General features: G+C 39.7%; 1 protein-coding gene across 1 annotated transcript in view; it reads left to right on the forward strand.

Moving 5' to 3' along the window:
- Positions 1 to 1,072: 1,072 nt before the first annotated feature.
- LOC135525753 (gamma-aminobutyric acid receptor subunit alpha-2-like) overlaps positions 1,073 to 12,516 on the forward strand; it is a 29,064-nt gene continuing 17,620 nt past the window's right edge. The window contains exons 1-6 of the mRNA XM_064953568.1: positions 1,073 to 1,143; positions 1,784 to 1,905; positions 5,336 to 5,403; positions 7,254 to 7,474; positions 7,765 to 7,847; positions 10,004 to 10,147. Coding sequence (XP_064809640.1) covers positions 1,073 to 1,143; positions 1,784 to 1,905; positions 5,336 to 5,403; positions 7,254 to 7,474; positions 7,765 to 7,847; positions 10,004 to 10,147 — 709 coding nt within the window. The remainder of the gene's footprint in view (positions 1,144 to 1,783; positions 1,906 to 5,335; positions 5,404 to 7,253; positions 7,475 to 7,764; positions 7,848 to 10,003; positions 10,148 to 12,516) is intronic.

Consider the following 12,516-nt stretch of genomic DNA (forward strand, 5'->3'; position numbering starts at 1 on the left):
AAAAAACTTTCCCACATGAAAGCACACATTTAATCGCTATTGCATGGTGACTATAATGTCGTCTTGAAAATAAACTGAACTCTAACAACGTGTTGCAAATCTAAAAGACAAGGCCAGAATTCGCAGGCGGTGCATAGGTTTACTGCATATAGGACATACAGTATACATTTCTGAGGTAAGTGACGCCGCGTGTGAGCGCATCAAAAGTGCCGCCCATAACATCTTCGCATCTTTCCAGCTCCACTTAATAAAACCAGTTCTAGTTTCTACACGGGTAGTGATGCGATTTTGGTTGCAGAGAAAGCAGCTTTTACAGCACTTTCATCCATTTAATTTGATATAAAATCTGGGATTTATTCTGGCGGTCAATGCGTGGAAGCTATAAATAGGACCTAGTACATCTGTTTTGCTCGTCTTCATCAGACTTTCGAGACACACGGAGTTGGGCGCGCGTGTGCATGGTTACAGGTTATAGGCGGGAGCCAAAAACGAATTTATCCGGGAACCCCGGCACTTGTATACGAGTGGACAGTATCTACAATCGGTGTTTTGGATTCCCAAAATCGCAAGGAGATCCCTCGCACTAGTCAGGTTGCCTTGTTGTCAACCCGCCTTATTGTTTTGCTGCGACCAAAGCGACAGTTTCCTTGAAGGTTTGGAGATTTCCAAAACGTTTCCAAAAATCTAGTTGCTCCTCATTCCAGTAAATAATAATGGAGTTTTCAATAACTTCAATAAGTTATTTAAAAATGTATAGGCCTATTGTTTTTTTATGAAGTGGTTGAAATAATTTTTATTTGCATGTTGCCATCAACTTTGAAGTATGCATGTAGGCTATAAAGCGCACGATTACTTTAGATTTTGGAAAGATTTTGCGCACGATTACTTTAGATTGTCGGATTTGGGATTTTTTTAAATATAAATCGTTTACACGAATTTGTTAACAAAGGGCAATAATTCAGGATTAATGCCACTGCACAGCATTTGAATCGAATATCTTCATGAATGGAATTTCGTGCTCTGAATATTACCTTTAATTGGGCATCCGATTCTGTAGGTTTGGATTTCAGCAATGAGAGAGCGATGGGATTTATCGCATTATCTAGCGGTGTTCTTCTCGTTGATGGTACTGTGGCAGTCAAGGTAAGTTTCGTTTTATTATCAAATATATATATATACAGTATAGAAATCAGTAGAAAACAACAATACACAGTGATTGTGCGTACTAAGAACACTGTTGCACATTAGTCTGCGCGTTCTATATCGCCTCGATAGCTTTTCACCGATCTAAATGGTTCTTAGATTGGAATATAGCTGTTATTGCCGTGAAAATGCTATTTTGCACACAAAAAAGCGTGATAACACGATGGCACAATTTGTGTGGAGAGCTGAAACATCAATTTGCGTGGTGACGTGTAAATGAGAGGGTAAAGATTACGCACAGCTCCAGGGAGTTAGAAGGTTGGTATTAATCGGAATGGGGGGGAAATTCAGTGATTTGATAATTTGATTGACGCACAATTCCTTGGTATCTTCCAGTTTCTCTTCGGAAATGCGCAGAACTTTCTTTGGCGAAGTGGAACTGTCTATTCCATAATGAACTAATGAGAGTGAGGATGGTTGTCTTTGTAAGAAACAAACTGAGCCACATGAATTAAATAACACACACAGTGATCTTATTAAGAGGAAGTTGGCAGAGAGGTTGACTGAATTACATATTTGTTACTTCAATTAATTTCCCCCACACATCTCTCTCACAATAATTTATGTTTCTTCTACTTAGATCAATAGTGGAATCGTCTGCATATGCTTCAGAGGCCTTCAAAAACAACATCACTCTGTTCACCCGGATCTTGGACCGCCTTCTGGATGGCTATGACAACCGATTACGACCTGGACTTGGAGGTGAGCAGCTAACATGTCATACTTATCGTATCAAATCAATTGAAATGAAGCGTTTTTTAAAGTGCTTTTAAATCTCAATCAACTTTGGAACAGGGATGGCCAACCCTCTTCCTGGAGAGATACTGGGTGTGCAGGGTTTTACTCCAACCCTGCTCTTACACTCCTGATTCTGCTTATCATCTGCTCAGCAGGACCTTGAATCAGGTGTGTTCGAATAGGGCTGGAATAAAAGCCTGCCTACCCAATAGCACTCCAGGATATATTTATTCAAAGTTTTACATTACTTTGAGATTAAACATTTTCTTTTTTCAAGCTTGTTTATATACTGTATATATATATATATACAAACATATAACTTGTCTGGCATGTCAGAATACGTTTGAGCTTGCATGTGCATCCCCTTTGTCACCAGGACAACCTTACAGACATACTGTATTATCTGGTAAACAGAAGAGATAAGAGCTATTAAGTGTTTTGTACACTCAGTCAGTGTGTACCTCAATGGCTCCCAGGAGAGGTTCCCTTTGTTCCAGTTCTGATGAGCAGTATAGACACTGGACAAGGTGTACACAGCTAAGTCTATAGTCTTAGTCACATCAAGGGAGTTCTGTTATAAAAAAAAATAAACTAATGTACAAATGTGATTGACATGATGACAGTCGTTAGGCTTTACTGAAAATTCCCATCCAGAAGTAACAAATTATAATATTTTAATAATAATAATTATGTCCTCCCACTTCTAAAACCAAATTTGTGCCCCTGATTGATAGGCTTGGCTACATTACATTTACATTTAAGTCATTTAGCAGACGCTCTTATCCAGAGCGACTTACAAATTGGTGAATTCACCTTCTGACATCCAGTGGAACAGCCACTTTACAATAGTGCATCTAAATCATTAAGGGGGGGGGTGGTGAGAAGGATTACTTATCTTATCCTAGGTATTCCTTGAAGAGGTGGGGTTTCAGGTGTCTCCGGAAGGTGGTGATTGACTCCGCTGTCCTGGCGTCGTGAGGGAGTTTGTTCCACCATTGGGGGCCAGAGCAGCGAACAGTTTTGACTGGGCTGAGCGGGAACTGTACTTCCTCAATGGTAGGGAGGCGAGCAGGCCAGAGGTGGATGAACGCAGTGCCCTTGCTTGGGTGTAGGGCCTGATCAGAGCCTGGAGGTACTGCGGTGCCGTTCCCCTCACAGCTCCAATGCTACTTGGCGAACGCATTGGGCAGGACAAAAAAAAACACCCATCACTGAGGGAATGGGCACATCGCCACTCTTATTACCGCTAAGACCTGCTCTGCATGAAATTGTCACTTTTGTGCATGTTTTCAAGGACACACCTCAAATATTTCCACCCCTCCCACCTCAGTGCAAGTGACCTGATCCTAGACAGGCAAATTGCTGAACCTGGCGCATGGGGTGGAAAATGCCAGAACGCCAGTTCTTACATGTTTAAATGGCAAACTAACGTGTTTGGAACTTGCGCCAGCCGAAGTATATCCCAAGGTGTGAGTGGTGTCATTTATAATATCTGGTCCGTTAAAGATGACCGATGATGGTTATACTGTAGCCTCTCACTGTTCCCAGTACAGCCTACACTGAAGGCGTTGGTGTGGCTGAATATGCTTCCTTGGCTTGTTTAATGAGGATTTAACTTAATGCTGTTTTAACTTTTCATGGATCCTTGAAATAGCCCACAAGGTGCTATGATTTATGTTGATGTTTATCTAGTTGTAGATATTATTTAAAGATGATAGAAGCATTAGAGTTAGGCAGTAGAGTTATTTGGTCTAATGGGAATCTGATTGAAGACAGATTCACCAGGTGTGTACTGGGAAAGTACTGATTTATTTATGGAAAATTTTCTTTTTTTTTCACTGAGAGTTTTTAGAATCAGTTTAGGTCCCAGTTTTGGAGTTAGCTTAAATCAAGGCTGGTAGTTGTAGATAATTTAGTGTAATTCGAAATACATTGCTTCTGTTTGTTTTTTACTCTTGACATCAATTCTTAATTAAGAAGAAATTTTACAAACTCAGTAAATTACTTCATAACAGACAGAAAAAAGGCATTAATTCTGGGGCATTGAGATTACAAAGAATACAAAAAACAAAGTTATAATGGGATTCAAAACACTGGTTGAGGTAACATAAGGCTCCACTGATGTTACACCCTGTCCACACATTCACAAGTGTAAACTGAAACATGATTTCATTGGATAATACTGTGTAATCCAAACAGCATCCTGGTATAATTTTTTTCCCTCACTGGAGAAACCTACGGATTTTGGTTTAAATTGAATAGGGCCCTATAGAAAGCTTGATCTGAAACTGATTTACTAACACTCAAAAGTTGTATAGCCACAAGTCATTCCCATTTCCAACTAGTTAGCTAGTGGTTGATGACATGCATTTTTCAGCTTAATTAGGAGTAATGGTCAATGTTCTTCATAGAGAATGGCAATATAAGACTGGAATGTTGAGGGGGCTATACTCAATAGGACTACTGTCAAGCTCAGTAATAGTGTGGATGGTGGTGTAGCCTAACTATGGCCTGTCAAGAACTCAGTAGCACTTTTACTCCACATGACTCATCATTGGGGTGCTGCTTGAACACTTTTCCTTTTGGCAGTTGCTTGCTGTTCCTTCCCCATATTCTTTGTGGGTGTGGCTGTATTTGTGAATGTGTGGCCTGAGTTTTCGTGGACACTTGCGTTTCTATAAGTTTCTATTAATGATGTTAGTAACAGAGTATATTGTGTTTTTCACTAGGTATCAAATGTCAGCCGGAGTGAGCCTTTTCTGGGCTATTGCTTTTAGATTATATAGGAGTGCATTAATTCACCCTACCCACCATTAATATGTAGCTCCCACTTGGTAGACATCCACTATTGCTTTTACTGATATTTATAAAGATGACAAAAGCATTAGTGTCAGGCAGTAGAGGTCAGATTCATTCCTAGTGTATGGAGAGTTGGACACCAGGAAAGGAGGCCACTTTAGCCAATTGAGATACTCCTAAAATGTCTGAAGGGCAGTGAGGAGAGGGAGTGTGATATCTCACTCAGATTTAACAGGAGTGTGTGTTCCCTTGGCACCATCCATGGGGGAGTCTGAGGAAAGAGGACGAATGTACTGTAAATGTGGCATCATGGATAAAGCGTTGCCATGACAGCAGTCATCTAAAATTAATGTGAAATCATGGCTTTCAGTGACTGGATTGTTCTCAACCACATCTCTTTCCAGATGTACGTCACAGTTCTCAGAAACATGACATTTCTTAACATGGGATTTGCGAGTGGATGCCTTGTTAATGTATGAGCAGATATACCTACAAAGATGCATATAAAACATGAATGAAATATTCAAAAGGGTTGTTGCAATTTAGTGAAAAAAATATAATATGAAACAAGATTAAATCTGTGTATATTTTACAGATCGGGTGACGGAGGTGAAGACGGATATTTATGTCACAAGTTTCGGTCCAGTGTCAGACACAGACATGGTAAGTGTTATACTAGGTATTGTACATATGAACTACTGTGACACAGCCTTTAGTAAAATACATTCAGCTTGTTTTATTTATGAACACAGTATTTCATTATTTATTTAATTGTTTTGATATAAGCTTATGTTTAACTATATACTGTATATTGATATACAGTTGAAGTCAGACATTTACATACACCTTGGCTAAATACATTTAAACTCAGCTTTTCACAATTCATGACATTTAATCCTAGTAAAAATTCCCTATCTTAGGTGAGTTAGGATCTATTATGATCAAAATAGATCCTATTTTGTGAAGTGCACCAGTCCCTCCTGCAGCAAAGCACCCCCACAACATGATGCCTCCACCCTCGTGCTTCATGGTTGGGATGGTGTTCTTCGGCTTGCAAGCCTCCCCCTTTTCCCTCCAAACATAATGATGGTCATTATGGCCAAACAGTTTTTAAAACAAACTATTTTTGTTTTATCAGACCAGAGGACATTTCTCCAAAAAGTACAATCTTTGTCCCCATGTGCAGTTGCAAACCGTAGTCTGGCTTTTTAATGGTGGTTTTGGAGCAGTGGCTTCTTCCTTGCTGAGCAGCCTTTCAGGTAATGTTGATATAGAACTCGTTTTACTGTGGATATAGATACTTTTGTACCTGTTTTCTCCAGCATCTTCACAAGGTCCTTTGCTGTTGTTCTGGGGTTGATTTTCACTTTTCGTACCAAACTATGTTCATCTCTAGGAGACAGAACCCTTTCTCCTTCCTGAGCGGTATGACGGTTGCGCGGTCCCATGGTGTTTATGCTTGCGTACTATTGTTTGTACAGATGAAAGTGGTACCTTCAGGCGTTTGGAAATTGCTCCCAAGGATGAACCAGACTTGTGGAGGTCTACAATTATTTTTCTGAGGTCTTGGCTGATTTCTTTTGATTTTCCCATGATGTCAAGCAAAGAGGCACTGAATTTGAAGGTAGGCCTTGAAATACATCCACAGGTACACCTCCAATTGAGTCAAATTATGTCAATTAGCCTATCAGAAGCTTCTAAGCCATGCCATCATTTTCTGTAATTTTCCAAGCTGTTTAAAGGCACGGTCAACTTAGTGTGTGTAAACTTCTGACCCACTGGAATTGTGATACAGTGAATTATATGTGAAATAATCTGTCTGTAAACAATTGTGTCATGCACAAAGTAGATGTCCTAACCAACTTGCCAACATTATAGTTTGTTAATAAGAAATTTGTGGAGTGGTTGAAAAACGAGTTTTAATGACTCCAACCTAAGTGTATGTAAACTTCCGACTTCAACTGTATGTAATATATTTCACATACATTTTATGTAGGACAGGGACTAACCCTTTAAATTGAGGTTGTTCCATCAACATTTCATGTAATTTTGGGGTAGCATCGCTACTGCTTCTGTCTTTGTTGCCATTGGAAACCCAGGTGCACTATAATGGGAAAATTATTTTCTTAGATAGCATCCAGCTAGATTAATTCAGAGGATCTTTTTAACTCAAGGTGGAAAATTTCACTCTTGGGCCATCACTCTGCTTTGATAGTGTTTTTCTGATAGTGGTGTTTCTCTGTCTCTCTGTCTCTGAGTGTGTGAGACACAACTAACCATTATTACTATTGTACTAGAAATCTCTAGACTATAAAACTTTTTAATTTGCCTGACCAGGTGATAAAAGTGGATTTCATTCTAATTATTCAAAACACATGCAGCTGTAGGTTTAAATATGTTTTAATAACACCCTCTGCCATTCCAGTCTCTTCATTACATATTGTGATGGAAGTGGGGGGCATTACCAAAACCCTAACCTGTGCTACGGTCTTTTTTCCTCTTCTCTGTGTCAGGAGTACACTGTGGACGTGTTCTTCCGTCAGAGCTGGATTGACGAGCGGCTGAAGTTCAACGGGCCCATGAACATTCTGCGGCTGAACAACCTGATGGCCAGTAAGATCTGGACGCCCGACACCTTTTTCCACAACGGGAAGAAATCTGTGGCTCACAACATGACCATGCCCAACAAACTGCTCCGGATCATGGAGGATGGAACACTGCTGTACACCATGAGGTATCCTTAGTTTCATTAGAGAGCTAACAGTGCTGTCCTCAGGTCTCAGACAAGGTGATGTCAGTGCAGCAGCCCACGCCAGCATCGAGATCTACTTGCTTTTGTACAGGCAGGCAGAGTCACCCTATGAAAACCACATGTACAATACATGGTCTCAGCATGGCCTGAAAACAAGGAGTGTTGAGGCCATTCAAAGGAAACAAGGTTGCATAATAAAACAACAACACTGTGAGAATAGCTGTGAGGTTCTGGTGTGATGTGAACTCTTGTGTTGTTGTATATTTACTCAGGTTAACGGTCCAGGCAGAATGTCCCATGCACCTCGAAGATTTCCCCATGGATTCTCACTCCTGTCCACTGAAGTTTGGCAGCTGTAAGCTTATCTCCCCATTTTTGCTTTTATTTTACTCTGTAAAGAACCGATTGAGCTAGCGGCAGAACATTTTTTCTTGCTGTAGCTATGTTTAGCTGCTTGTAGCTATGTTAACTGGTTGTAGCTATGTTTAGCTGGTTGTAGTTATGCTAACTGGTTGTAGCTATGTTTAGCTGGTTGTAGCTATGTTAACTGGTTGTAGCTATGCTTAGCTGGTTGTAGTTATGCTAACTGGTTGTTGCTATGTTTAGCTGGTTGTAGCTATGTTAACTGGTTGTTGCTATGTTTTGCTGGTTGTTGCTATGTTTAGCTGGTTGAAGCTATGTTTAACTGGTTGTAGCTATTTTTAGATGGTTGTAGCTATGTTTAGCTGGTTGTAGCTATGTTTAGCTGGTTGTAGCTATGTTAACTGATTGTAGCTATGTTAACTGGTTGTAGCTATATTTAGCTGGTTGTAGCTATATTAACTGGTTGTAGCTATGTTTAGCTGGTTGTAGCTATCTTAACTGTTTGTAGCTATGTTTCGCTTGTTGTAGCTATGTTTATCTGGTTGTAGCTATGTTTAACTGGCTGTAGCTATGTTTAGCCGGTTGTAGCTATGTTAATTGGTTGTAGATTTATTAACTGGTTGTAGCTATATTAACTGGTTGTAGTTATGTTTAGCTGGTTGTAACTATGTTAACTGGTTGTAGCTATATTAACTGGTTGTAGCTATATTTAGCTGGTTGTAGCTATGTTTAGCTGGTTGTAGCTATGTTTAGCTGGTTGTAGCTATATTAACTGGTTGTAGCTATATTAACTGGTTGTAGCTATGTTTAACTGGTTGTAGCTATCTTAACTGTTTGTAGCTATGTTTCGCTTGTTGTAGCTATGTTTATCTGGTTGTAGCTATGTTTAACTGGCTGTAGCTATGTTTAGCCGGTTGTAGCTATGTTAATTGGTTGTAGATTTATTAACTGGTTGTAGCTATATTAACTGGTTGTAGTTATGTTTAGCTGGTTGTAACTATGTTAACTGGTTGTAGCTATATTAACTGGTTGTAGCTATGTTTAGCTGGTTGTAGCTATGTTTAGCTGGTTGTAGCTATGTTTAGCTGGTTGTAGCTATATTAACTGGTTGTAGCTATATTAACTGGTTGTAGCTATGTTTAACTGGTTGTAGCTATGTTAACTGTTTGTAGCTATGTTTCGCTGGTTGTAGCTATGTTTAGCTGGTTGTAGCTATGTTTAACTGGTTGTAGCTATGTTAACTGGTTGTAGCTATATTAACTGGTTGTAGCTATGTTAACTGGTTGTAGCTATATTAACTGGTTGTAGCTATGTTTAGCTGGTTGTAGCTATATTAACTGGTTGTAGCTATATTAACTGGTTGTAGCTATGTTTAACTGGTTGTAGCTATGTTAACTGTTTGTAGCTATGTTTCGCTGGTTGTAGCTATGTTTAGCTGGTTGTAGCTATGTTTAGCTGGTTGTAGCTATGTTAACTGTTTGTAGCTATGTTTCGCTGGTTGTAGCTATGTTTAGCTGGTTGTAGCTATGTTTAACTGGCTGTAGCTATGTTTAGCTGGTTGTAGCTGTCTTTAACTGGTTGCCTGTGAGACTGAAACATCTAGTTTTGTCAGGTTAATTGGATTCATTCTGAGTTCACAAGTCAAGTTCCACTATAAAAAGCTAGTGCGGGTTGTTGCTGTACAAGAAAAGGTCAAGAAAAGTCTGACCTTTAAACGGCTGAAAATGTGGTCCAGACCTTCTCTTTGCCAGGATTAAGGGAAAGCTTCATTATATCGGGATTTTCATAAACAGCAATATCATGTGCCTCTCTACAAAGACCTACCTGCCAAGTTCTATCGATCTTCTATCAGAAAATATTGGCTGTTTTGCATTTCACTGTGATTGAAATTCTCTCCTATGTGAAATGTAATTTTCAAATTTCACACTAACAGATGTTGATTATTATATTTGCGTCAACATGATCAGATGTAAAGTATACCCCATGTTGTGCTGAGCACATGGTTGTGCATAATGACATAGTTGAAAGCCTACTATTCTTTGTAGATGGGGAGTTATTCTATTCACCTCTCCTTCTCTAGAGGCCCTCATAATCACTATCTGTCCCTTGTTATGTAGTGTGAACTGAATGGACATTTATTGTCTGCAGATGCCTACACAATGGCCGAGGTGACGTACATTTGGACCCGAAACGCATCAGCGTCAGTGGAGGTAGCACCAGATGGATCCAGACTGAACCAGTATCGCCTTCAGGGACAAACTGTGGGGACAGAGACCATTAAATCAAGCACTGGTAAGTCTAGACCAGAATGATCGAGATTTAGCATTCTCAAATCAAATATTCTTTAAATAAAACTCTTTGGGTGAAGGGTTGGAAAGGCAAAACAACTGGAAAATGAAAAACCACACTCACTAGTAATAGTATTTTGACTCTTAGCAGTGAGTGTGAGTTTTCGAGTTATATTTTCCTGGTATTTTACATATGTTCCATCCTGAGAATGAATCACTGTTCTCCCGGGGAACCCGGTATTTCCCGCCAAAACCGAAAGTGTCATTCAAAAGCATTATAAAGCATATTAATAGGCCTATGTTTGGATTTGATTAGAGCTTTGATCAAAAATTCAAGCCTGATGCTACCTGAGCCTGATGAGCTATATACAGTGCCTTGCGAAAGTATTCGGCCCCCTTGAACTTTGCGACCTTTTGCCACATTTCAGGCTTTAAACATAAAGATATAAAACTGTATTTTTTTGTGAAGAATCAACAACAAGTGGGACACAATCATGAAGTGGAACGACATTTATTGGATATTTCAAACTTTTTAACAAATCAAAAACCGAAAAATTGGGCGTGCAAAATTATTCAGCCCCTTTACTTTCAGTGCAGCAAACTCTCTCCAGAAGTTCAGTGAGGATCTCTGAATGATCCAATGTTGACCTAAATGACCAATGATGATAAATACAATCCACCTGTGTGTAATCAAGTCTCCGTATAAATGCACCTGCACTGTGATAGTCTCAGAGGTCTGTTAAAAGCGCAGAGAGCATCATGAAGAACAAGGAACACACCAGGCAGGTCCGAGATACTGTTGTGAAGAAGTTTAAAGCCGGATTTGGATACAAAAAGATTTCCCAAGCTTTAAACATCCCAAGGAGCACTGTGCAAGCGATAATATTGAAATGGAAGGAGTATCAGACCACTGCAAATCTACCAAGACCTGGCCGTCCCTCTAAACTTTCAGCTCATACAAGGAGAAGACTGATCAGAGATGCAGCCAAGAGGCCCATGATCACTCTGGATGAACTGCAGAGATCTACAGCTGAGGTGGGAGACTCTGTCCATAGGACAACAATCAGTCGTATATTGCACAAATCTGGCCTTTATGGAAGAGTGGCAAGAAGAAAGCCATTTCTTAAAGATATCCATAAAAAGTGTCATTTAAAGTTTGCCACAAGCCACCTGGGAGACACACCAAACATGTGGAAGAAGGTGCTCTGGTCAGATGAAACCAAAATTGAACTTTTTGGCAACAATGCAAAACGTTATGTTTGGCGTAAAAGCAACACAGCTCATCACCCTGACCACACCATCCCCACTGTCAAACATGGTGGTGGCAGCATCATGGTTTGGGCCTGCTTTTCTTCAGCAGGGACAGGGAAGATGGTTAAAATTGATGGGAAGGTGGATGGAGCCAAATACAGGACCATTCTGGAAGAAAACCTGATGGAGTCTGCAAAAGACCTGAGACTGGGACGGAGATTTGTCTTCCAACAAGACAATGATCCAAAACATAAAGCAAAATCTACAATGGAATGGTTCAAAAATAAACATATCCAGGTGTTAGAATGGCCAAGTCAAAGTCCAGACCTGAATCCAATCGAGAATCTGTGGAATGAACTGAAAACTGCTGTTCACAAATGCTCTCCATCCAACCTCACTGAGCTCGAGCTGTTTTGCAAGGAGGAATGGGAAAAAATTTCAGTCTCTCGATGTGCGAAACTGATAGAGACATACCCCAAGCGACTTACAGCTGTAATCGCAGCAAAAGGTGGCGCTACAAAGTATTAACTTAAGGGGGCTGAATAATTTTGCACGCCCAATTTTTCAGTTTTTGATTTGTTAAAAAAGTTTGAAATATCCAATAAATGTCGTTCCACTTCATGATTGTGTCCCACTTGTTGTTGATTCTTCACAAAAAAATACAGTCTTATATCTTTATGTTTAAAGCCTAAAATGTGGCAAAAGGTCGCAAAGTTCAACGGGGCCGAATACTTTCGCAAGGCACTGTATTAAAGACATTTAATGAGCCCTACTTTAAAGACCTTTAATGAGCCCAAGCCCCAAAAAAGCCCAAATTATTGTGTCGTTATCCAATATATATACAGAGCCAGTCAAAAAACTATGAAATAACACATATGGAATCATGTAGTAAGCAAAAAAGTGTTTAACAAATCAAAATATATATTGTATTTGAGATTCTTCAAAGTAGCCACCCTTTGGCTTGATGACAGCTTTGCACAGCTTTGCACACTCTTGGTATTCTCTCAACCATCTTCATGAGGTAGTCACCTGGAATGCGTTTCAATTAACAGGTGTGCCTTGTTAAAAGTTAATTTGTGGAATTAATTTCCTAATGAGTTTGAGCCAATCAGTTATGTTGTG

The sequence above is a fragment of the Oncorhynchus masou genome, chromosome 32, assembly GCF_036934945.1.
Source record: "Oncorhynchus masou masou isolate Uvic2021 chromosome 32, UVic_Omas_1.1, whole genome shotgun sequence".
Taxonomy (NCBI): Eukaryota; Metazoa; Chordata; class Actinopteri; order Salmoniformes; family Salmonidae; genus Oncorhynchus; species Oncorhynchus masou.